This window comes from Caenorhabditis elegans, chromosome I (assembly GCF_000002985.6).
Source record: "Caenorhabditis elegans chromosome I".
Lineage (NCBI taxonomy): Eukaryota > Metazoa > Nematoda > Chromadorea > Rhabditida > Rhabditidae > Caenorhabditis > Caenorhabditis elegans.
In genome coordinates this window covers 6,407,312-6,429,088 of record NC_003279.8, presented here as the reverse complement: position 1 = coordinate 6,429,088, position 21,777 = coordinate 6,407,312, and the positions used below count along the sequence as shown (strand labels likewise).

At 33.4% G+C, this 21,777-nt stretch overlaps 6 protein-coding genes and 1 non-coding gene across 8 annotated transcripts; 3 read left to right on the top strand and 4 right to left on the bottom strand.

Moving 5' to 3' along the window:
• Nucleotides 1–146: 146 nt before the first annotated feature.
• Nucleotides 147–3,344, top strand: lron-6 (eLRR (extracellular Leucine-Rich Repeat) ONly; the record flags this gene model as incomplete). The annotated part of the gene is made up of 11 exons (NM_059450.6): nucleotides 147–236; nucleotides 278–409; nucleotides 455–570; nucleotides 881–1,018; nucleotides 1,067–1,275; nucleotides 1,453–1,595; nucleotides 1,768–1,917; nucleotides 1,959–2,252; nucleotides 2,395–2,534; nucleotides 2,581–2,717; nucleotides 3,061–3,344. 11 exons carry the CDS (start codon nucleotides 147–149, stop codon nucleotides 3,294–3,296), a joined length of 1,785 nt encoding a protein of 594 aa, NP_491851.3. The 3' UTR covers nucleotides 3,297–3,344.
• Nucleotides 3,295–7,031, bottom strand: ncbp-1 (Nuclear cap-binding protein subunit 1). Its single transcript, NM_059449.8, has 14 exons — nucleotides 6,959–7,031; nucleotides 6,808–6,902; nucleotides 6,247–6,762; nucleotides 5,928–6,197; nucleotides 5,594–5,816; nucleotides 5,383–5,500; nucleotides 5,261–5,339; nucleotides 5,057–5,210; nucleotides 4,809–5,013; nucleotides 4,292–4,492; nucleotides 4,103–4,244; nucleotides 3,935–4,057; nucleotides 3,755–3,886; nucleotides 3,295–3,649 (listed from the first exon to the last, which is right to left on the bottom strand). The coding sequence occupies exons 1-14, from the start codon at nucleotides 6,981–6,983 to the stop codon at nucleotides 3,536–3,538; spliced, it is 2,397 nt and encodes a 798-aa protein (NP_491850.2). The 5' UTR covers nucleotides 6,984–7,031; the 3' UTR covers nucleotides 3,295–3,535.
• Nucleotides 7,032–7,103: 72 nt separating this feature from the next.
• On the top strand, nucleotides 7,104–8,429 carry rbx-2 (RING-box protein 2). The gene is made up of 3 exons (NM_059448.8): nucleotides 7,104–7,289; nucleotides 7,344–7,468; nucleotides 8,077–8,429. The coding sequence occupies exons 1-3, from the start codon at nucleotides 7,240–7,242 to the stop codon at nucleotides 8,238–8,240; spliced, it is 339 nt and encodes a 112-aa protein (NP_491849.1). The 5' UTR covers nucleotides 7,104–7,239; the 3' UTR covers nucleotides 8,241–8,429.
• Nucleotides 8,430–10,248: 1,819 nt separating this feature from the next.
• Nucleotides 10,249–10,524, bottom strand: R10A10.1 (uncharacterized protein; the record flags this gene model as incomplete). The annotated part of the gene is made up of 1 exon (NM_001377583.1): nucleotides 10,249–10,524. One exon carries the CDS (start codon nucleotides 10,522–10,524, stop codon nucleotides 10,249–10,251), a length of 276 nt encoding a protein of 91 aa, NP_001364768.1.
• A 1,752-nt stretch (nucleotides 10,525–12,276) lies between these two features.
• On the top strand, nucleotides 12,277–20,039 carry ZC328.3 (VASt domain-containing protein; the record flags this gene model as incomplete). Of its 2 annotated transcripts, NM_001380538.3 has the most annotated exons (9): nucleotides 12,277–12,572; nucleotides 13,081–13,156; nucleotides 13,455–13,551; nucleotides 14,294–14,472; nucleotides 14,515–14,676; nucleotides 17,461–17,535; nucleotides 18,322–19,055; nucleotides 19,235–19,558; nucleotides 19,603–20,039. In NM_001380538.3, 9 exons carry the CDS (start codon nucleotides 12,463–12,465, stop codon nucleotides 19,694–19,696), a joined length of 1,851 nt encoding a protein of 616 aa, NP_001367991.1. The 2 variants fall into 2 exon arrangements, with proteins under 2 accessions (NP_001367991.1, NP_001040717.1); NM_001047252.3 differs by lacking the exons at nucleotides 12,277–12,572; nucleotides 13,081–13,156; nucleotides 13,455–13,551; nucleotides 14,294–14,472; nucleotides 14,515–14,676 and having other exon boundaries at nucleotides 17,530–17,535; nucleotides 19,603–19,696.
• Nucleotides 16,022–16,219, bottom strand: R10A10.3. The gene has a single exon (NR_101568.1). It is a non-coding gene; the product is annotated as a small nucleolar RNA R10A10.3 (small nucleolar RNA).
• Nucleotides 19,877–21,563, bottom strand: san-1 (BUB1 N-terminal domain-containing protein). Its single transcript, NM_059445.7, has 8 exons — nucleotides 21,427–21,563; nucleotides 21,185–21,381; nucleotides 21,014–21,142; nucleotides 20,728–20,960; nucleotides 20,539–20,681; nucleotides 20,320–20,463; nucleotides 20,164–20,277; nucleotides 19,877–20,121 (listed from the first exon to the last, which is right to left on the bottom strand). The coding sequence occupies exons 1-8, from the start codon at nucleotides 21,553–21,555 to the stop codon at nucleotides 20,038–20,040; spliced, it is 1,173 nt and encodes a 390-aa protein (NP_491846.2). The 5' UTR covers nucleotides 21,556–21,563; the 3' UTR covers nucleotides 19,877–20,037.
• Between the last annotated feature and the right edge of the window lie 214 nt (nucleotides 21,564–21,777).

Sequence of the window (21,777 nt, the reverse complement as noted above, 5' to 3'; positions counted from 1 at the left end):
TTGCATCTTTTTTTGTTTGAATAGAAGCCTGATGAGAACGCATTTCTTATGCGCTCAACAATTTTTTCGTGGCTTCTGCTCTGCGTGCTCACCAATTTTCAAAATTTATTTTTTGGAGTCAATTTGACAAACATTGACAACAAGAAATGTGGGAATTAAGTCTAGCTATATTTGGATTATTTGGTCTTGCAAGATCGTGTGATCCACTTCATGCTCAAGCACACGGTATCAACTTGGTGAGTATACTCAGCTCTAAATACACTTATGTCGGTTTTAGGTGTGTTGCTCACTTAACCACAGCCTGACTCCAAGTTGTGAGTTCTCATCCCTTTGCCAAGAAACGTGTTCATGTTTTTTAACGATTACAAGAGATTTGGATTGCAAGTTAGAATTATTAGGAAGCGCTAATGTATGTAATACTATATAATTTAATTTTGAAACATTTTGCGAACAGGAACCCTACAAATGGCTCGATCATAAACCAAACTCCTTACCAATGATTTGTAGACAACCAAATCTACCTAATCCTGATGCACCATACACCATTGTTATTGAAAACTCAAATGAAAGGTATGAATACTTTTCTCTATACTATCACCAAAATTTCCGGTCTAAATTTTGAAATTCTTTAAAGGAAGGGCTGTGTTTTTTTTGAAAATACTTTTACTTTTGTACTTTTGGTCCAAACAACCCATAAAAAAAGCTTCCGAAAATTATAATCTTTGATTGTGAGGAGAAATATGTATACTCGAAAGTTCAACCTTAAAACTATTTTTTTTTTCAAAATTATTCTGAGACAGCTTTGTGCATTCTGTGGCAAAATCACTGTTAACTTCCAAAAATCTCGCAGTTTTATCAAAAACTTATCTAGTAATTGTAGTCTGACACATTCATTCCTTCTTGGTTCATGCTCCAAAACCGTCACATCTCTTACATTTCAACACTATCACAAATTATATGATTCAATTGATTTTGGAGAATGCTTTCCAAGATTGGCATCGTTCCAAGTAGTATTATTGTAAGTTTTTTTTCTAATAACTATAGTTTTCGAAAACTATGATTTCAGGCAGCGAACCAAAGCAAATTTCCATGGATCTTTGCGAAATCTAAAGAATTTGAAAGTATTGTCACTTGTGAATGTGGATTTTGACTTTTGGTTGCAACCATCTCCATTTATCAATACAATTACATATATTCATATTGAAAACTCTTCAATTACTGAACTACCAAAATGGTTGTCTACCAGTAAATCTTTATCAACAGTTTATCTCAAAGGTATGTGCTTAAAATATCGGACTGTACAGAATATCTGCATGCAAGGATATTCTGTACATATTCTGAAGAACATAATAATATATGCTCGAGCTGAAACTTTGTTTATTTTCAATTGAAAAATTTGGAGAGCTGCTCAACATTTGCTTGTCAGATTGCGAAAAAAATACAAACGTTTAGGAACCTCAATCTCATCTCTAACTCCAGTTGCTCAACTTCCAGCCGTGAAAAGTTTGAAATTATCTCACAACTTGATTGAAAACCTTCATCGACTTCTTTTCGTTTCTCCGTTTTTGATTCACGTGGATCTCAGTTATAACCAGGTCAGCTTATTTCAATTAGACATTCCACAATGACGTTTCCCTCGCCTCCTCTTCCGGAAAACGCTTTTGAAAATAAAGAAATGAAAATTGCACACTCCAATAAGGCGCTAGGAAGGCGAGTGAGATGCGCCCCGCAACGCCTCAAGAGGAGAAAAGTCAAAAAAGTTTCCAGATAACATCATTTGCATCTCACACTTTCAGTAAATGCATTGATCTCCGTGTACTTGATCTGACAGGGAATCCAATTAAAATGCTCCCTTACAAGCCATTTGCAAAGAATATAAAATTGAAATGGCTCAAGTTAAGCAGAACCAATATTACTGTAAGTTTTCCGAGAATATCCCCACAAAAAAACATTTTCAGACGCTAACACCTGATCATTTCTATGGTTTGAATGCTCTGAAAACTCTTTCACTTTCCCGAATGCCAATTCAATCGATATCTCCCTATTCATTTGTTCCATTGAAATCTCTTCGTTATCTTGATATGGACTCGTGTAATCTTACAAAAATACCTCAAGCAGTTACTGCAAACTGTCATTTGGCACGTTTGAATGTGGCAAATAATATGTTACATAGAAGTTCTTCTATGCCTCCCGAAGTGATGGCTATGTTGAGTGGTCTGTCACAACTAAGAATTGAAGGAAATCCATTGACGGTTTGTTTTGCTCGGGGGTTTATAGCTCAAATAATATCCAAAAATATTAATCATGAAAATGCACATCTCTTATTTACGGGGTTCCCTAGCCTTTGTGAGGTTGAATTCATGCGATTTTTCTGATTAATTCTCGTTTTCACAGGAATTCCCAGCCTCATTTTTACTCATCTCTCGTGAAAACTTCCGTCTCCTTCGTCAACTTCTCCACTCAACAATGACTCTTCCCGTTTGGCTCCGCGAGCCATGTACTCCATACTATTGGTCAATGCACCTAGCAAATCGGTAACATAACCAAATTAGGATTGAATCCTAAAAAAACTTTTTTGAGAACCAATAATCTAAAGTCATTTGTAAATCAATATAGTGAGATGAGAATGTTAAAAAGCGGACTGGGTTACTGTAAGGAGCAATATGACTGGATGTTGGAACAAATGGAAGTTTATAGAGAATTAGAGAAGAATTCCGGTGAGAATCTTTTATTTTATGTCCAACCTCATTTTTTTAATTGAAATTTTCGAATTTCGACCCAAAAAACTGGCACGAGAGAAATCGTTCAGCTACAGTAATCCTTTATTTTTTTCAAATTTCTCTTTATAGTTGACATGGTTTTGATAATTTCGTAAATAAATGCAACTTTTCAACAAAAAATATTGAAAATTTAGAGATAGACGATAACAATTTTCGAAATATGGTAGGATACGGTAGCTGAATAGTTTCGTTCGTGCCAGGACCTAACGTCATGAATGCGTCTACATTTCAATTCAAAAAAAAACCACTATGTAATACGTGGATTCATAATATTTTTCAGGATGCTATTCTCTTCGACGTCTTCGTTCTTCTTTATCTTCAAAACCTGTCCCAAAAATTTCGAAAAACTCTACGAATTCTCTAATTCTCTCAATTCCTCATGATCTATCATCCCCCGCCTTTCATATTCCAATTCTTTTATTAATATCTTTATGTGCAAACTTTTTGTTACTTTTTTCGATTCTTATGTGTTCTATCATGGCGTGTCGAATGGAAAAAGGTGTGGATAGTGTTTGAACGGATCGATTAATTTTATTAAATAGAATAAATAAATGACCTGGTAAAACATGTAATGAAACACAACAAGAAACAAACGGAGATTGGGAGTTTAATATTGATAAAATAAACATGGTTCCGGGGACTTAAAGTCCATATTTATGATGAACCCGGACTGGGATCGTAGAGATTTTGAAGAGATTGGTTGAGAAAAATAACAGGAAATTTGAAATTGGACAAGATTAAAGTATATGACTCATTTAAAGACGAAGAGACTGGAATTGGTTGAAGCATTCAATAATGCTAGGATCGGTTCCTTCAGAGAAAACTTCATCAGCGATGTTACTCGAGTGCTTCAACAGTGTTTCCGCGTGCTGAAAAATATTTCATATAAAAATATATCAAAAACGGAGACCATTCTTTAATGTTTCACATTTTTAAGATTGTTCTAGCCGACTCGAAACGAGTATAAAACTTACAGCTAGCAAAACGTGACAGAATCTTCCACGGAGCCACATGAATTTAGGTGTTTGAGTTCCTGGTGTATCCCCAGAACCATCCATCTCGGATGTGTTGGACGTGGCCGCGTTTTTTATTTCTTCAATGAATGCCTAAAATTGAAATATTTACTAGAGATAATACATCTTGAAGCAACTTACTATTAAGAAATCATTGAAAAGACCCTTTTGGAAAGTGACCATTCTTTCTAATTTCTCTTTATTGTTCTCCAAATCTTCGAGATCTTGTTTGAATTTTTCTTCTTTGGTTTCATCTTCATCCATCTATAAAAAAGGGATCTTATTATATAATTCTCTCTAAATAAATACCTTAATATCAGACTCTTCATCATCCTCCTCTTTGATCTTATTCTCTGTTTTCTCAGTCAGCTCTTTTATGTCTTTTTCGACAACATTAATCTGTCGTGTGAGCTTTTCCAATGCTTGATTGAGCACTTCGAACAACCATTGTCTGAATATTTTCGGTTAGAGAAAGTTTTGGAGTATGTGAAAGTGTACCTGTCATGTTCTTGCCACATTTTCTCGTCGAATAGCCAACCAACAACGGCTGAACAATCGATTACTTGCATTTTAAGAAGCTTATCAGTAAGGATCATCAACATCTGTTGATTCGTTTTCCAGCACGAATAAAGTGTTTCCAGTAGCTTCTCTTGATAAAGTTCTGATGCGTCACAGACAGTTTTCAGAGTGGTTTGGTATCTGAAATGAATAAAAACTTTGTTGATTTTTAGGATTACATTCGAAACAGGGACGGTAATCGAAAATTATCGAGATCAAAAAATTTGAAAAAAACTTGAAAATTCGCAACAACGAATTACTACTGTAGTACTGTATTTTCTCTAATAATATTGCACCCCCACTACTTTGAAAGGTTATAACTCTCTTCGTTTCGAAAATATCAACAAATAATTAAATAAAGACGATACAAAATTAATTTTTAAAAAAGTGTGCAGTTAACAATTTTTGAGTATACACAATATTATAACTATCAATTCGTATTATCTAAATAACTAACCTGAATAGAGCTGAGAAGTTGTGTGAATAAGTCTTCGATGCCATTTTGAGCATAACCATTACGAAAAGACCGAATTCATTAATGTTATATGGCAATTCGTCATTTTCATCATTTGATTTAAGCTCATTGAGGAATGCTTCAGCTGGCTGACGTTCTTGGAACATTTGAGTGAATGTTTCCGCTCGTTGAACTAGTGCAGTGTCTTCTGAAATTACAAGTTTTGATTTTTCCAAAAAGTAGTTATTTACCTTCATCAATGAGATATCGAACTTCTGGAGAGCATGGATGAATCTTGACAAAATCTTGGGGCAATGCAGCGATAATTTTCTCATAAGATCCAAAACGACGACACTTTTCTATGACTTCTCGTACAAAGATTTGACTGCCGGAAAATGCATCTTTCTGCAAATATTACCGTGCAATGTTATGAACAATAGAAAATAAAAACATACATTCAAACAATCCTTCCAATCTGTCCAGGTGTATCGATATTGGAAATTAGAAAGATGGAAACTGAACCAATCAACCATTCTGTAAAATAAAATTGAAATATGAAATTTGAAATATAATTTACCTGTCAATACAAACTGGTTGCATTGAATCTGCGCGCCGATAGATACACTCAACAGTTTGAACAAGAATCTGTGGATAGTCGTCTGGTTTAAGCTTTAGCAGTTCGAGAACGAGAGAGCCTGAAAGAAAATATAATTTAGTTATTTGGATTCTACATTAAACCCCCGCTAAATCGAGGTTTAATGGACTTTTAATGAAGAATGTTGACTTACAATGAAATATTGCTGGATATGGGGCATGTGGTAGACGGAGCATTTGACCGAAAATAGTTTCGAAAATAAGGAATCCAATAGGAACAGATGGATTCTCTTCTGCGAAAGCGAGAAGTTCACGAGCACATGCTTTTCTATTAAATTGATTTTTTTCAATGATCCAAGCGATTTCACCTTCGAAGAGGAAACGATCTATTGAACTATCACCGGGAAGGGGTTTACTCTGAAAATTATAATAGACCCTTTGAAATAATTTTCAGTAAATAAAAAAGATATTTCCTTGCTTAAAAAGACAAATGAACGAACAGTTTAGACAGTTTCAATTTGCACTTACAGAAAAGGCGGAACAATCCGCGTCTTGAAACAGACGGAAAACGACCAGTGGATATGGATAAATCATATCCGAGGTATGTTCTGGAGATTGAAAACTTGGCAAATTATGTTGGAGGGCATCTTGAAGGGTGGTTTCAAAACCAGAATAATGTCGAGGAATGTGATTTTCAACCCAATCCGCATTACGAAGAGCTTCAATCTGAGCTGATAAACTTTCGAGATAATCTTCTTGTTTTTGATCTGTCGAGCCTTCCCGCCAAACTTGGAGAAGCTAAAAATATATTATTTTTAGTTATTAACAAGTTTAATATTAATCTTACCGCAACGTGATTTTTATTTCTCAACTCGAGATACTTTCCAATCGCTTCTCCAATATTCTCCATTTGCTCGGGAGCTTTTTCAGTCAATTCTTTACCAATCCATGGAAGACAACGAAGAACTGTTTGGATATAATAATCATTACGAACTTGAGGCATGTTTTCCTCAAAAGCAGCTGCAATGAAGCTCTCCAAATATTCTCCAATTGATTGAGCTGTGAGCACTCCAGAATTTCCAAGATCACAAAGGAAAATAGCAAGATTTTGAGCCTCTTGATATTTTTGTTTTGAAAGAAGATCTTGCTGCTCAGAAATTAATTTTTCTACGACGTCTCCTCCGAAATTGAAATTCTTTGAATTCAACAGACCAACTAGAGTTGTGTATACAGTAACACGATTTGGGAGATAGATGGCACATCCAGCAATAATATCAATAATTGAAGCCCGATATTTTTCGAGATCATCATGTAAAAAAGCTGTGAGTTTATCCAAATTGCATTCGATCGATGAGCCAGTATTCTATAACAACATATTTTGGTTGGAAATTGATGTTTTATGTCTTACCTCTCCAACTTTTCCGATGACTCCCTGCAGTTTTTTTTCTACATCTTCGATTAGTGGAGCCCCGCGACGTCTTTTCATTTGAACTTCATCCTCATCTGAAAATCATTTAATTTTTTTAAACAAGATTTAAACAATGCAGGAAGTAGCTTACCATCGAATTGCCTTCTCCGCGACATTTTCGTTGTTTTTCGAACAAAATCTGATTAAATCTCACTGGTTTTGCTTGAGAAATCGCAAAAAAATCCGATGGAAAATTCGAAATTGAATATATTCTAAACAAGGCGCGCGTGTGGAACAGCGCAGTGTCGTAGGTTACTGTCTGACATCTCTGCGCCTCTTCTTCTCAACGCCACTTCTGTTTATGCAGCAAAAAACAAAACCGGTCTTAAATTGCCAATAATTTCAATAAATCAATAAATTATTGCAAAAAAAATGAACAATTCAAGCAATGCAGATTCACAAGAAGGAAGTACGAGTGCTCAGTAAGTCAATTATTTCCATTTCAATTAAATTCTCGAAATATAAATTACTTTCAGAAAGCAAAAAACCGCGAATCCGTCTGAAAGTCGTCCTTTTGTGCTCAAAAAATGGAATGCGTTAGCTGTTTGGGCCTGGGATGTTGAATGTGACACATGTGCAATCTGCAGAGTACATTTAATGGGTAAATTTTATTTAATTCAGTGGTTAAAAAGTTGAATCGCTTCAAAAATATAACAAAACTTATTTTTTTGATATTTTGTGAGATAAAAATGTCGCAGATAATTTTATGATGGTTTTTGGTTTAAAAAAATTTTCAGTTTTTTCTCTAAAAAAACACAATTCTACAGAAATCTTCCATAATATTTCTCTACCCCTAAATATCATTACAAACTTACGAAAAAAAATATTTTGGAGCATTTCTAGAGGTCTTGAAAAAAGTGGAAAAATGCACTGAAAAAGTTCAGATCGACTTTTTACTAGTTCGAAGTGCTCATATGCAGCTAAATTTTTTTAGTGATATGTTCAAAAAGTATTCTTTTGAAAGATATATTTGTATTTAAAAGTTCAGGAACAAGCAAAAGTGCTTGCTTTGAAAGTAAAAAACACGCAAATTTTCGTGAACAGAATAGGTAATATACAACTATGTCGAAATTGAAATATATTGTCCTTTTTTTTTAGCTTGCAAATATATATTTAAAATCAACATTTTTTAAAAATATGCATAGGGAGCAGGAGATCCACACTACCAGAATGAGATTTAATCCAATAATTATGAACAACTTTTTTCAGAAGAGTGTCTTCGTTGTCAATCTGAACCAAGTGCTGAATGCTACGTAGTGTGGGGAGACTGTAATCATTCATTCCATCATTGTTGCATGACTCAGTGGATTCGACAGAACAACAGATGCCCACTGTGTCAAAAGGATTGGGTCGTCAGCCGCACGAGCAAATAATGTATCAATTATCTACTTTTACACGTTCTTTCCCAATTTACATGTAATTTTTCGACTCTTTTTCAAAAGAACTTTTGTCTGTAAATTGTCTCTTCACCCACTTCTTCCCTCTCCATTTTTCACCCCGTTCTCCACTTTGTTCCCATTCACAAAAATAATGACTGTAAATAAAAATTCACACACACACAGACGACATATACACGAATATGAACACAAAGAAGCAGAGCAATAGAAAAAATGATTCTGAAAATTTCAAAGAAAAACAAAAGACGCCAGCCGTGACATGGTCGATTGTCTGGCGGACTATACGAACAGATACTTCTAGATTTTACTGAAACTGAGATAGATATATTTAAGAATGAGTTCAGGTGAGAACATTTACAGTTTGAATATTTTATAGAAAATTATCCGAGTTTCCAGAGTTTTTCCACCGTCAAGGAGTCTTCAAACGTGTCCGTTCAGTGATAATTCGACCAAGTCAAAGTCCATCCACTTCAGTGACACGTGGAAATCTGACAAGAAGTTTCAGTGCTCGTGGAGATGCAGAAAAACGAAATAGAGCAATACTTCGAAGACAAGATGCAATTGATGATGATGATCAAGAGTGAGTCTGAAGAGTTCAGCAATGATATTATTTGATTTAATTGTCCCTTGGGTCTCACCGCGCTCCCTTCATAAAACAGTTATTTTGTGTGCGAGTCTGTAAGATTACTGTAGACATATGAGTAATTGTCTTCTACAACACAAGTGACTATAGTATTAAATGTTTTGCAAAAAAAAGTTGAAAAAATCGATCAAAATTTCCTACAGTAACTTCAAAGGGCGCGTGCAGAAATCTTTGTTCATACATGCAGCGCGCGTGGCGAGACCTTTTTAAACGAATGCGGCTCCTTGAAATCAATCGGCGAAGCAACCATATACAGTGTACAAAAGAGGGTTGAAAAAGTGATGTTTCTCATTTCTGTACCCAAAATCTTGAAATTTTAGTGCGTTTTGCCAACATTGGGCCTAACTTCTTCAAAAAAACGTTACTTTTTTATCTACTCCATGAGAAATTGAGAAGCAACATTTGGACTGAAAAGTTCGTGATTCCTAAAATTGATATTTTGTGAAAATAAACATTTTTAAATGCTTTTGTTCTTTGAAATTTCCAATACGTTACTTCTCTATTGTTTTATTGTTCTCATTGACCTGTTTAATAAACTACAAAGAATATAATAATGTTAGATATAAACGAAAACAATAAAATCTTCCTCATTCCCATTTCAATTGAACCATTTGTTTGAGTTCTGACTCATTTCCACCTTTTTTCCTCGATCACCATTCACAGAAAATTTAACCTCTTGGGAACTTGAATAGATTATCATCTGCCAAAAAAAGCCTCAATATATGGGAGCGGCATATCTCAAAGATTTTGTTAATTGGAATATTCTTGAATTTATCTACAATTGGCATTTTTGAAAGTATATTGGACTTGAAATTTTTTTTTGGAAGTTTTGTCTGAAGTGTCTCTATTTCGGATAGAATTTTGTGACGTTTTAAAAAAATAAAAAGTAATATCGAGTTTTTACAAAAAATCTTTATCAATTAGTCTATTCTAAAACCCTGAGCCAATATGAGCAGAAACTGGAGCATTTTTCACTAATTTCATACGAGTTTAAGTAGGTTCAATTACAAATATAACATCCATTAAGTAAAGTTTATACCTCACGAGAAGCCGAAAAGAGAACGTTAAATTTTTCCAAATGGTAAAATATTTAATTGGATCCCTTTTATGAAATCTTCACCCCGTCAACCACTACGCTACTTTTTTCAACAATTAAACTACATAATTTCGTATCATTCGTCATTTTTCCAAGTATCACACGATTCCGTTTATTAACTATGCACTAACCATAAAATTTCCCAATTTCCTCTTTTTTCGCCCTTTAACCATCATCGCAACACGAGACTCGTGAAGTTTAAAATTATTCGGAAATTGATAAAAAAATACATAGAGTTGATTATGCTATCTATGCAGTTGTAGAGACTTAGAGGTTCTATTGAATAACTGAAAAAAGTGAATGATAAGAAAATCAGAAAATTCTGATAAAATGCTGTAGCCTGAGTTAGAGAAGAACATGAACAAATCACGGTTTCCGAAAAAAAGTGAGATTTGTAGTTGAGTTGTGAAGAAATAGGAAAAGTCAAGTAATGATAAGATGAATTGTGGGAAAAAGCTTTGAAGTTTTATTTTTTTATCTTTTTTTTTTTTAAATTTAAACTTTAAATTAGTTTCATTCATTATTTCTAATATTTAATAGCAAAAGTTTAATTTTAAATTCAAAATTTTCGGTATCTGAAGACAACTATAGACCTGATTGAACTGAGTCAACTATTAATTGTTTCAACTTTTCAATTAAAAGTCCTAAAACCACATAAACTACCGTATCAGCTAGCATTTCGAAATTTCCTTAGATTTTCTCGGTTGGCTTGATTTTTTTCAGAATATATGTTTTGGAAATTTATCAGAAATATTCCAAGAGAAACAGAAAAAAGTAATTATTAGATGAGATGATGAAGTTCTACAGATCAGTTTTGTTCGTGTTATGGTCGGATACAATTAGGTGTTAACAATATTACTCATTAAAACTCGAGATTAATGGAACATGTTTTATTGTTTGCGGTTAATCTTATTTATTAAAATTTTCCGTCCAAGACCCTTTTATCATTGCAACTCGCATCAGGGCCTACTTGTTCCATTTGTCACAAATCGTTGGCTACAAAAATCGCCACTACAAATATTTTTTGTCTCCTTTTCAAACGTTTTCGGTGTAAAAAGTGTGTTTAAAGTGCGGTTTATGTTTGTGATCTCTCATGTTTTTTCGAGCAAGACGATTGTTGACCTCCTTAGAGAATGAGAATTTGTAGTCTGTATGCTACGATCAGGAACAAAGTTTTGGGTAAGCGAAAAAAAGAGAACGTTTTGTAGTTGGAAATATAGTTGTTTGATGAATTGCTAGTCTAGCTAAAAAATATAGTTTGAGATAAAATGCAAACAAGTCTATAAAATGTTTTACAAAACTCTTCCTCTTAAATATAACCAAACAGGGGATCATGTTTTCTTCGAGGTTGAGAAAAATTTAATTTCCAAACTATTGGTAAGATTGAATAATATGCTTCCGTTTAAAAATTAAAAAAATACCATTATAAAGCATTAAAAACTATATATTTTTTGTTGAATCATTTTAGTCAACTTTTTGGTCAATTTCCAAACTTACGAAAAATTAAGTTATTTTGAGAATTTAGGAACTATGTTCTATGCTTGAACCAGTAAAATGTTCATATACAAATATTTGAAACGTAGAACTTTAAAAAAAAACTGTAAATATAAATTGTTTTATTGGACGATTTCTAAATCAATCATCTCATGACTGCAAATAAAAATATTTCAAACATATTTTTTTAAAGTTTTACATTGATATTTGATCATTTTAGAATCGGTTTTGGTTGTAATCGTTTAGAAGTGGTTAGTGTAGGAGTGGTCAGGGAGCGGTTCTGAACATTCTCCGCCCATTTTCATGCTGTCTGAAGGTGTGGATTTTTCGAAATTCAAATAGTACACCATATTATCTATCAAAATCTATCAGTTTCAAAATCTGACAAAAATCATTACTTTGTTGAAGTATTTCCATTAGGTTTTCGGTTAATGAGTTTTGTGACTTATTCGTGAACTGTGCCTGCTCCCGACCAGACACAGTTCAAACTAGACTACTACATTCATTGAAATATTAACCATTATAACTGATAGGCTATAACCATATTAAAATTTTGTGTGATAAAGCGGAGCATTGACCCCACTTTTTTCCCTGGACAAAAAGTGCTCAGTGACTTTTGTGGTGTATGCTTAAGTGAAAGACTGACTGAAATATTGAAAGAGGACACTTAGGAGGTAGGAAACAGTTTATCAGTGAGTGTGTGAGTGTGAGTGTGTGTTGATATGAATGTCAATATATACACACATTACATATTGAGATATTTATATTGTATTTTTCGATTCACCTGAAAGACCATCTTCAATAATCAATCGATTTGTCTGCATGACACTTTCAAATGTTCTAATTCCCATTACCTACTAACTTTTGAACAATACTTCACTATTTCGCTACAAACGTTGGCGGAATTTAGCTATTTTCTAAACTCTGATCCATCGTGGCTGATGACGTCAACTTCCACGTCGACAATGACAATGACGTCACGTCCAACTTCTCTCTCGGATTCGGGTATCCGCTTGTCTCCAGATACTGATAATTCAGCTGAAACTCTCACTTCTTTGGCTTCTCCTCTGAATGAGTAAGAATATTTGGTTCCAATTATTCTAAATAGTGTTTTCGAACATCTGATCAAAAATTAAAATATCATAACTGGCAGCTATTGATTTTATAACTCAAGAACTTTAAACTTTTTCCTGTTGAGATGAAACTGAACACATATTTGATTTCAATGATTTTTCAGCTCAAACTCGTCCATAATGAGCGAAGATGGGAAAAGGTGAACATACGTGAATACCTCGTAAATTAATTTATTTGGCAAAGCAACTAAATCAAGCCACGTGACAATATAATCTACGAAAAAATTTTTTTAATCGAAAATTGATTTTTTAAAACCCAATTTCAGCTATCACTCACTCATTATTATGAAAATTCTTAAACCACAAACACTTTCAGGACATGGGTACTTTTTGAACTTTACAGTAGTCATATCTTTAAAACTAGGATTTCAGAATATTATGTATCTAGGTTATCAAAAATATTGAAATTGTGATATATTTCCAGTTAATTCACAAATTTTATTATTTCAGTGGAGATGACAGTGCTCGATCCAAAAGTCGAATGGAGAAGTATTTTGCGGAAAAACCAGACAAAAATATTTTCATGGTGAGTTTTGAAGTAATATTACATGGTTGCGAAAATTATTAAAGATGAGCTCCAAGGTCCTGGCACGAGTGAAAATTTTTAGTAACCGTAGCCAAAATTTTTTCTACTATTTTGGGTTACTGTCTGTAAAATCGGCGAATTATAAGAAAAATCGAATACCGACAAAACATTGAAATCAAAACAAATTCAATGTACTGTGCTTGTGGCTATGACATGTGAGAATTTGTGGCAGGTCCTTAAGCTGCATTTTCTTTCTAGAAATCACTGCAATATTGAAAGTAAACGATAGTAAATTCAGAAGCTAATCCATCCCAGCTACCATGAGCGAAATCTACAATTCAAGAAGATTTTTGTAGATAAAGGTCTCATCGAGGAGAATGATCAGTTTTTAGCATGTGAGTTTCAGAACAATTTTTTATTTTATTTTTTCAATTGATTTAACAAAAAAATGGTTTTCCATTTCTTCATATTTCGTTACTGTAATTCTAAAGGAATCAAAAGAACACTCAATATTTTTTTTGTTATTCGCAAGGATACAACTCTCTTCAGAAATATCCAATTATAGACAGACAGTGGAAGTCACTGCCTGGCACCAAAGCACAAAGAATCAGAATTAAAGTCTAGTTGGAAATCTTGTAGTATTTTGAAAGTTTAAATAAAAAAGAAGCAAACATATGAAAATTATAAACCCATCAAATTACCCTAAAAGTACCTAGGCATACCTTGGAAATTTGTAGTAATTATTCGCACGAACATTTAAAAATTATCTTTTTTCTGAAATCCTGAAAAAATTTAGATATGTAATAACCAGACGCTGACCGCGCCTCCGGCGCATCCAACTGGCTGCAATAAATTTCAAATACCCCTTGAAAATAACATTGAAATTTTGAAATTAATTTGATTTTTTTGAAAATGAAAACTTTCAAAGTAACGGTAATTTTGCGTGTTGGCATAGCCTACATTGGACGGAAGGAAACTCTACTTTATATATAGTAAATGATTTTTACAAGAATTTTTACAAGAAAACAAAATGATACCTTTTTGGAATAATATACGTACCGACACCCTTAATTGTACCTTTAAGAGAATTTACGACATAATTTCCTGAATTTATTCAAGTTTCAACCACATTTCCAGCATATTCCTGTGCTTATCAACGAGAGATTCTTGCTCAAGGTCGAATGTTCATTTCACAATTTAATGTCTGTTTCTATGCAAATATAATTGGATGGGAAACAACTCTAGTCATCCCAATGAAAGAAATCAGCTTAGTCAAGAAAATGAAAGCCGCTTTCATTTTTCCCAATTCGATTCAGGTATTTTTCCATTTTAGACATATAACTTAAAACTAGTTTTAGATTGAACGAGACACTAAGGAAAAATACTTTTTTGCTTCATTCATTAATCGGGACAAATCATATCAAGTTCTGACAACAGCCCATCAAAAGGTAGCTGGAGAAGATGAAAAAGCAATGACAAGAGAAGAAGTTTGGGATATGGTGTACAATAGTGAAGATAAGGTGATTTTTTGGTCACAAAAATTAATTATAATTATAAAATACAGTTAGTCTGCCCAAATTTTAGTGTAATTTTAAATTTTATTTCTGAGCAACAAAACTTTGAACAATTTATTTTAGCTTCCAAATGACTGCTCACGCCCAGATAGATTATGTAACTGTAAGGGTATGGTAGAGAAAACGTAGGATTACTGTAGATAATGTGCTGTATAACTACTGTAGACTTACTTTTTTTGGTTTAGTTAAAACATTTATCGGAATTAATAATAAGTTGTTTTTTTTTCATTTTTTCTCTTTCCTTTAAATATAATATTTCTCATAAAATATTCTAGAGAGGTTACTGTAGAAAACTTCAAATTGTGAACTCCCTATTTCAAAAATTAAATTTCCACTTTCTCATATCTAAATCTCATCCGTCCGCCCCTTCCTGCCACTCAGTAGCAAAACACGAAAATTGAAAGAAGATTGTTCATTCACATCCAAATTATTTATTTGTTTCGTTATTCTTCTACAATAATGAACACTATATTTTCAAATAAGAAACTTTTACGTCGGCGATCTGAAAAAGCAATTCCAATTAAAAGAATATCTAGAACTGATACTATTCAAAAAGTCACTGTGTTTGAAAATGAAGATTCATGTTGGGCGTATGTCGAGAAGGTAATGCAAATGTTTTTATTTGACGATTTATTTTTGGCGGAAAGTGACTAAATTTGAATTAATTTATTTCACTGTTAACGGGATTTCCAAAAAAAAAGTATTCTATAAAATCAAAAAGATATCCAGAAACTTCTTTATAAAATTAAAAATTTTTAGGTTTCTTTTAATGGATGAAATAGTTAAAATTTAATTATTTTTTCTAATGTAGAAGTACAACATTAACTTGTAACCCTCTATTAGTCCTGAATTATTTCAACTATTTGTATTAATTTTTAGCTAAAAAACTATGGAAGAATAGATTGTAAGTATTTTGTCAGTTGGCAGTTTTTGATAAAACCAACGACGATAAAACCAACGACAATTTTCCAAAATAGAAAATAAGGTGCCAGACTATTAGAATAAATTAGTACACATTCTGAAACAACTTTTTGCAGGGACTTAGATAATGGGACACTTTTCAAACTGTTTCATTTAAACTATATGTGAAGTTGAGGTTTAACTGAACATATGTTTACTTTTTGATTTTTGACTCTCCTCGTAGTGTACAAACTACAAATTCGGACACTTTCCGTTTGTTGAACGAAATGAACATTTAGGTTTAAAAGAAACAGGGAGTGTGGGTATGGAGAGTTGTTTTCCCTTCTCATAATAAAGGTGTAACATGTAAATATCAAAAATTGATGCGATAATAAAAATAGAACTCTATCACCACCAAGTCCCTTAACACATCAATGATGTTTTTTCACGTTAATCCGGTAGACGAAGACCGGCAGAAAAAACGTCATTGAGTTTGACTGTCTAACTATGTCATGAGTCACTAAATAATAAAGTGCTCATCGATGAGATAGACCGGTATCAAATCACGGAATGACGATCTCTTTCTCTTTGTGAGAGTTTGAATGGTTCACCTTGGTTTCCCAATGCATGTACACACAAATCACGCTTAGAACGTGTTTCCAAGACTCTACGCTCCGTTAAGTGAGCCTCCTTTTCCTTTTTCTCTTTATTTCTCTCTGGAAACCTTTATTTGTCGTCTGGTAGAGATGTGAGGTGTAGACAAAGAGAAGGTTTCTCTGCGTCTCTTCTTTTGAGTACTATTTCTGTAATTTTGGTTCGGAAGAGTGCTCCTCCGTGGTTTTATCAACTGAGTTGTTCGTTGAAATTTGCGTTTGGAAAATCGAATTTTAATTTTCAATACAAAATCTCAATTTCGTGATTTTAAAAGTTCATTGTTCTTTTGCAAGAAACTGAAATTCAAAAGCCTGGAAATCGTTTTTCCGAATCTCTGCGTCTCTTCGTCATTCACAATAAGGGGTTTTCTGGTTTTGTAGTCAAACAGAATTGTGTTGACCTTATGGTCATGGCCACGCCCATTTTCCCTGGGTTTCTCTATCTCAATATTTTAAGGAAGAAATTGTTCCATACTCCACTGAACTCTAGATTCTAACTTAAAATATATTAGTATTTAACAATATTTATTCTTTGGTGGAGCAAAGAAACCCCTGTTTTTATTATGAAAATTTTGGCAAAATTAGCCAAACAAATGTCGGCTAGCTTTGTTAGAAAAAGTAGCACAAGACGAGTTAAGGTATGTTTTTTCTTATTTTCCTGTGAGACTATAACTAGAGCAATAGTATTCTAGATATTTAATTATCTCTTACAGTAACAAAGTTAGACTTTTTTAAATATTGTTCAGACAATTGATAACTTATTTTTAAAAAATTGTGCAGAAAAATTAACAACTGGAAGTTAAAGGTGTAGTATAGTCGTCAGTGAAGAAAATGTCTAAATTTACTCTTTTGATGCAAAACAAAAGTAGTACAACTTTTCACAAATGTTTTGATTTACAGTCAAAAAGTGGAAATTTTCTCACCTATCATTTTGATCAACCTGCTTTGTTTTTTAATTAAGTTTTAATTATGTGCTTTAATTTGTAAGGAGTTCAATCCTGTAGCGACTCTATTTTTGAGAAGTTTGAAAAAAAGACGCCTAGCATTAATCGGCAGAAACTAAACTTTCAAATTTATCCTAATTTAATCGTAGAATTCATTAATCAATATTCGTCCATTTCAAACTTCCCCTTCACTATTTTAAATTTATGATTTTCTTAAAAATTTGAATTTCCAGAACTCACAAAACCAAACGCCACCCGACGGAAGTACACCGGCATCTACAAAAAATACATCTACAGAAAACATGACAGTTAGTTCTTTTTCTTTTTGAATTAAAATCAATCAATATTACTGATCTTTTTCCAATATTTATCTTTCTCAAAATTGTGTCATTTCGATTTGCAAGAAAGAGGGCGAAACGTGAAGAGCAAATAGTGAGAAAATCAAGAAAAAGTGGTATTGAGTGATGATTTGTTACGAAATTGTTGAAATTGAGATGAACGGAGAAGTATGTCAAAGAAAGACTATTTATTTGATTAAAATATTATTTATGTTGCAGTTGATATATAATTAATGAATCATAAAAGTTATGGGGCATAGAAAAAGTGATTTCTTACTGTACCATTTGAAAAATAATCTATTTAGGAAATCAATTTGCAAAAGTGACAAAATATCTAATTAAAATGATTCAAGAATTTTATGTTTTTTTTTCTAAAATGTAGAATTGAAAAGTGGTAATTAGGAAATTTAGAAGACCAAAAACGTTTATTGGTTTTTTTATTGTATATATTTAAATTAGTTGTGTTCTTTTTTTTAAAGTAAAGCATGGATTCAAAATTATATTGAAATTTGGCGTTTTCTGCCTACTAATCCACATTTAATCAAGAAGAATCAAGGAGACATTTTGATTTCTAGAAAATACGCTACAATCCAAAAAATTGACTTAATGCAACTGATTTATATTTTGAAAATTTCGTTTCGCCAATATTCTATCTCTCAAGCATGATCCTTGATTTTAAAAAAATCAAGGTAGAATATCAAATATGACAACTATGTTTATCTTTCAAAATAAATTTGAAATTGAATTGCATTACAGAACCTCAGCTCCCGATCCTTCAACAGTTCCATTTCTCCACGCACCGAAGCTTCTACTTTGAAAAATAACAACGACAAAGACAACACGTCCCAAAGTTCCACGTCATCCGACTTCCATGATGAAGATTCAGCTACTCATTTCTCTGAACAGTTTGAGCAAGAAGATGAAATAATTGAAGAAGTTCCATGTCCTTGTTCTGAACATTTTGGACGTCTTATTATGGATAAGGAATTCAAAGTTTCTGTTGAGAAGTTCTATGAATTGTTATTCACGGATAATGAGTTCCTAACTATGTTGAATCAAAAAACAAAGACTGCTGAGTATGTAGCTGCAACATGGGTTCGTGATCATCAAGGAGACAACACGCGTACTTGCACATATACAGTATCCCTAGCTCATGCAATGGCTCCAAAAGCAATTATTGTGAATGAGAAACAAATTCTAACACATTATCCAAATCCAAAACAAGGAATAATGATGCAAAAAGAGACACAGAACTCTGGAGTACCATATTCTGATAATTTCACTGTCAATTGTCGATACTGCATATCAAGAACTGGTCCAACATCGTGTAGAATAAAGGTACACGGAGGTGTTATGTACAAGAAGAGTACATGGGCAGTGGTGAAGACATTCATTGAGAAAGGGACTCATCAGGGTCTTGATGAACATTATCAATTGTTGAGTAAGCTTGTTGATGAGTATGCAGCCAATCATCCAGACGAGGATCTCAGGTTAATATTTTTTATTTCATTTATAGGGCTCAGGAATACATCTAGTATGATTGCATTTCAAGTTCAAAAAGAAAAATTGTTAGAATAGCAGTCAAACTTCAACATAATTTAATAGATTTTCTAAAGTTGACTTCGGAAAGTCAATGAGTTAATAAATTTACTTTTTTTTTAATTTTCAGAGCCCCAATGTCGATTACATTCCCAAATGGAAGAGATGTCATAAAATCATGCGAATCAGAGTCCACACCCAATGAGGTCCGCCACCGTCGTTCACAGAAGTCTCCAGAACGTCTTCTGGCTGGTGGCGAAATCGCGAAAATTGTCGATGATTCGCAGTTTCTCCCTGAATCACAAATCATTCAACCTATTGCAACTACCAATAAACTGACTGCAGTTGATTACAAACCGTTCTTGATTGCTATCATTGCTCTTCTGACGTTATTCTTCATTGCAAACATCTGGATTCTGCATGGATTTCACAGAGAATCTTTGCCTGTTTCAAGGTAAACTTTCGTATTAGATAATTTCTGAATTTAATTTCCTACAGAAATGACCAGGATCTTGCTGAGATGTTGTCGACATTAATGGATCAAGTGAAACAGCTCAAAGAAAAAGTGGATCAAATTAAAAAATCTGAATAGACGTTCAAGTTCAGCTGCCAATTGTTTTGTAAATAAGAAACTCCCGTGTATCATTCTCAAGCATTCCATGTCTTCCATGTGGCCCGTTTTTCACTTCACCGATCCGTAAAGCTTTAAATTTAAATTATGGCTACAACTTTTCCGGTTTCCTCTTTTCCCTTTTGTTAATTCAATGTATTTAGTTACAGTTTCCCTTTTATGTGATCAAGATTGATTGAAGAAAATGAAATAAAATAATGCAAGTGTGATCAAAATCATAATACAAATTTAGAATTGATTTGCTAGTGATTTCTCCTCCGTTTTCTCATGTACTTTTTCCGTGAAAATAAATGATTTGAAATTTACAATGTCTCATCGAAATCCAACTTTTTTGCAGTTGCACGCACCATCGAAGGGTGATTCGGCAGAAGAGACGCGGCATATTCCTTCAAAATGTTTTTTTTAAATTATTTTATTTTCAAAATTACCTCAAACGACAAATCCTTGAAAACACGCTTAATAGCCATTCTAGCCTTTGCTTTTGTCGGTCCAGATCCTTCAACAGTCCAAACTTCGAACTCTGAACTGGAAACTGGATAAATCTGAAACAATTATTTATTGAACAAAACTATTCAATATCTTACAGTAACAGCTGCAGCTTCAGAAGTAGATGATCCCGTGATACTCGGATTAGTTGTTTCCTTGATGGCATATCTTTCGATGTGAGCATGAAGCTCATGAACGTTTCTCAAATATTCCACGTCATCCGCATCAGTGTAGGAGAGAACCTGAACGATATTAATTTTTAAAATAATATTTATATAAAACTGCAGAATTTCTCACTTAGCTAGAAAAAACCATACCTCAAATGGTTGCATTTGATTATCCTTACAAACTGGGTTAACCCTTTCCACGTTTCCCGTATCAAACTTCATCGCTTTCTTCGTTGTATCTGAGCACATCGATGGCAAACGAACAATCGGAACTGTATGATTATCACCAATCACTGAAAATTTAGTCACAATTGAATTTTCAAATGACTCAAAAAATACCTGGTAAATTAGTGAATGCTTTTCTCGTTTCTTCCTCTTCCTCATCATCATCAGAGTCTCTTTCCTGTAGATGTCTTCGCATTTCTCTCATTTCTAGAGCATCTTCGGCATCATTGACGATTTGTATTGGAACTGCGCAATTAGTTCGAGCAAGAATCAGAACACGTCTGGCTTCTACGTATGCACCAGCTAGTTCCACAGATTGAGACCAACGAGCGTAGAGAGCAGCGCACCTGAAAATTGTTTCAATTTATAAAATTCCTAAACGAAAAATATCAGAACTCACTTTACTAAAGATTTTCTGCTAATAGCAAACTGATAAATATCATGTGCATGACCAGCGCTATTATCTGCCATTTTCTCCCAAATTTTAAGCATTCTCTCGTCCTCTTTGTATTTCTCCAGGAATCCATGTCTAAAATATATTTTATTGTTTTTTTCAGTTTTGTAAACTAGCCTGCTGATTATTTTCCAGAGAAGTTCGTAATATACTTTGTGAAAACCAATTGCAAGTTTCTCTTCAAACCACGAACAGAAATCTAGAATTTTCTGAAGTTCTTCGCTTTCTTCTGAACATTCCAGGTTTTGAAGTTCTTCGAGAAGTTGATCAAGCTTTAAGCGTGCAGTTTCTTCGGTAACAACTTCTTCAACATTCTGAAATTTAGATAAAATTTTTTTCTAGGAAAATACCATACTTACTCTTTTCAGTGCGTCAATCTTTCTTCCCCTTCTTGTTGGGCGGACATTTTCCGAATATCGATCCCAATCATCTTCTGCGTCATCATTGTTTCGTTTTTTAAGAGTGAAAACGTACGGTTCTTCTGCCATTGCTAAAATAATATGTATAAACTGGCAACAACGACTGACAATCAATTTTTAAAAGTTAAAACAAAAACAAAAAATCTTCAAAATTTCATTTAAAATCGCCGCTGTTTCGCGCATTGCCTCTAGAGCGCGTTTGCACAGAGACCATACAACGTTGAGGAATTTGGGTTTTGAGGATGCGCTATTTGAGAATGCAAAAAATTCAACTCAAGAAATAGAAATAAA

Coding starts and splice junctions, on each gene's coding strand:
- ncbp-1 (NM_059449.8), bottom strand. CDS start 6,983: ATGTCGCGGAGAAGGCAATTCGATG. Junction 6,903..6,958: donor GCGGAGAAGGCAATTCGATG/GTAAGCTACTTC, acceptor AATGATTTTCAG/ATGAGGATGAAGTTCAAATG. Junction 3,650..3,754: donor TCTGTCACGTTTTGCTAGCT/GTAAGTTTTATA, acceptor AATATTTTTCAG/CACGCGGAAACACTGTTGAA.
- rbx-2 (NM_059448.8), top strand. CDS start 7,240: ATGAACAATTCAAGCAATGCAGATTCACAAGAAGGAAGTACGAGTGCT. Junction 7,290..7,343: donor GAAGGAAGTACGAGTGCTCA/GTAAGTCAATTA, acceptor AATTACTTTCAG/AAAGCAAAAAACCGCGAATC. Junction 7,469..8,076: donor CTGCAGAGTACATTTAATGG/GTAAATTTTATT, acceptor AACTTTTTTCAG/AAGAGTGTCTTCGTTGTCAA.
- san-1 (NM_059445.7), bottom strand. CDS start 21,555: ATGGCAGAAGAACCGTACGTTTTCACTCTTAAAAAACGAAACAATGAT. Junction 20,961..21,013: donor AGCAGAAAATCTTTAGTAAA/GTGAGTTCTGAT, acceptor AACAATTTTCAG/GTGCGCTGCTCTCTACGCTC. Junction 20,122..20,163: donor TCAAGGATTTGTCGTTTGAG/GTAATTTTGAAA, acceptor AACATTTTGAAG/GAATATGCCGCGTCTCTTCT.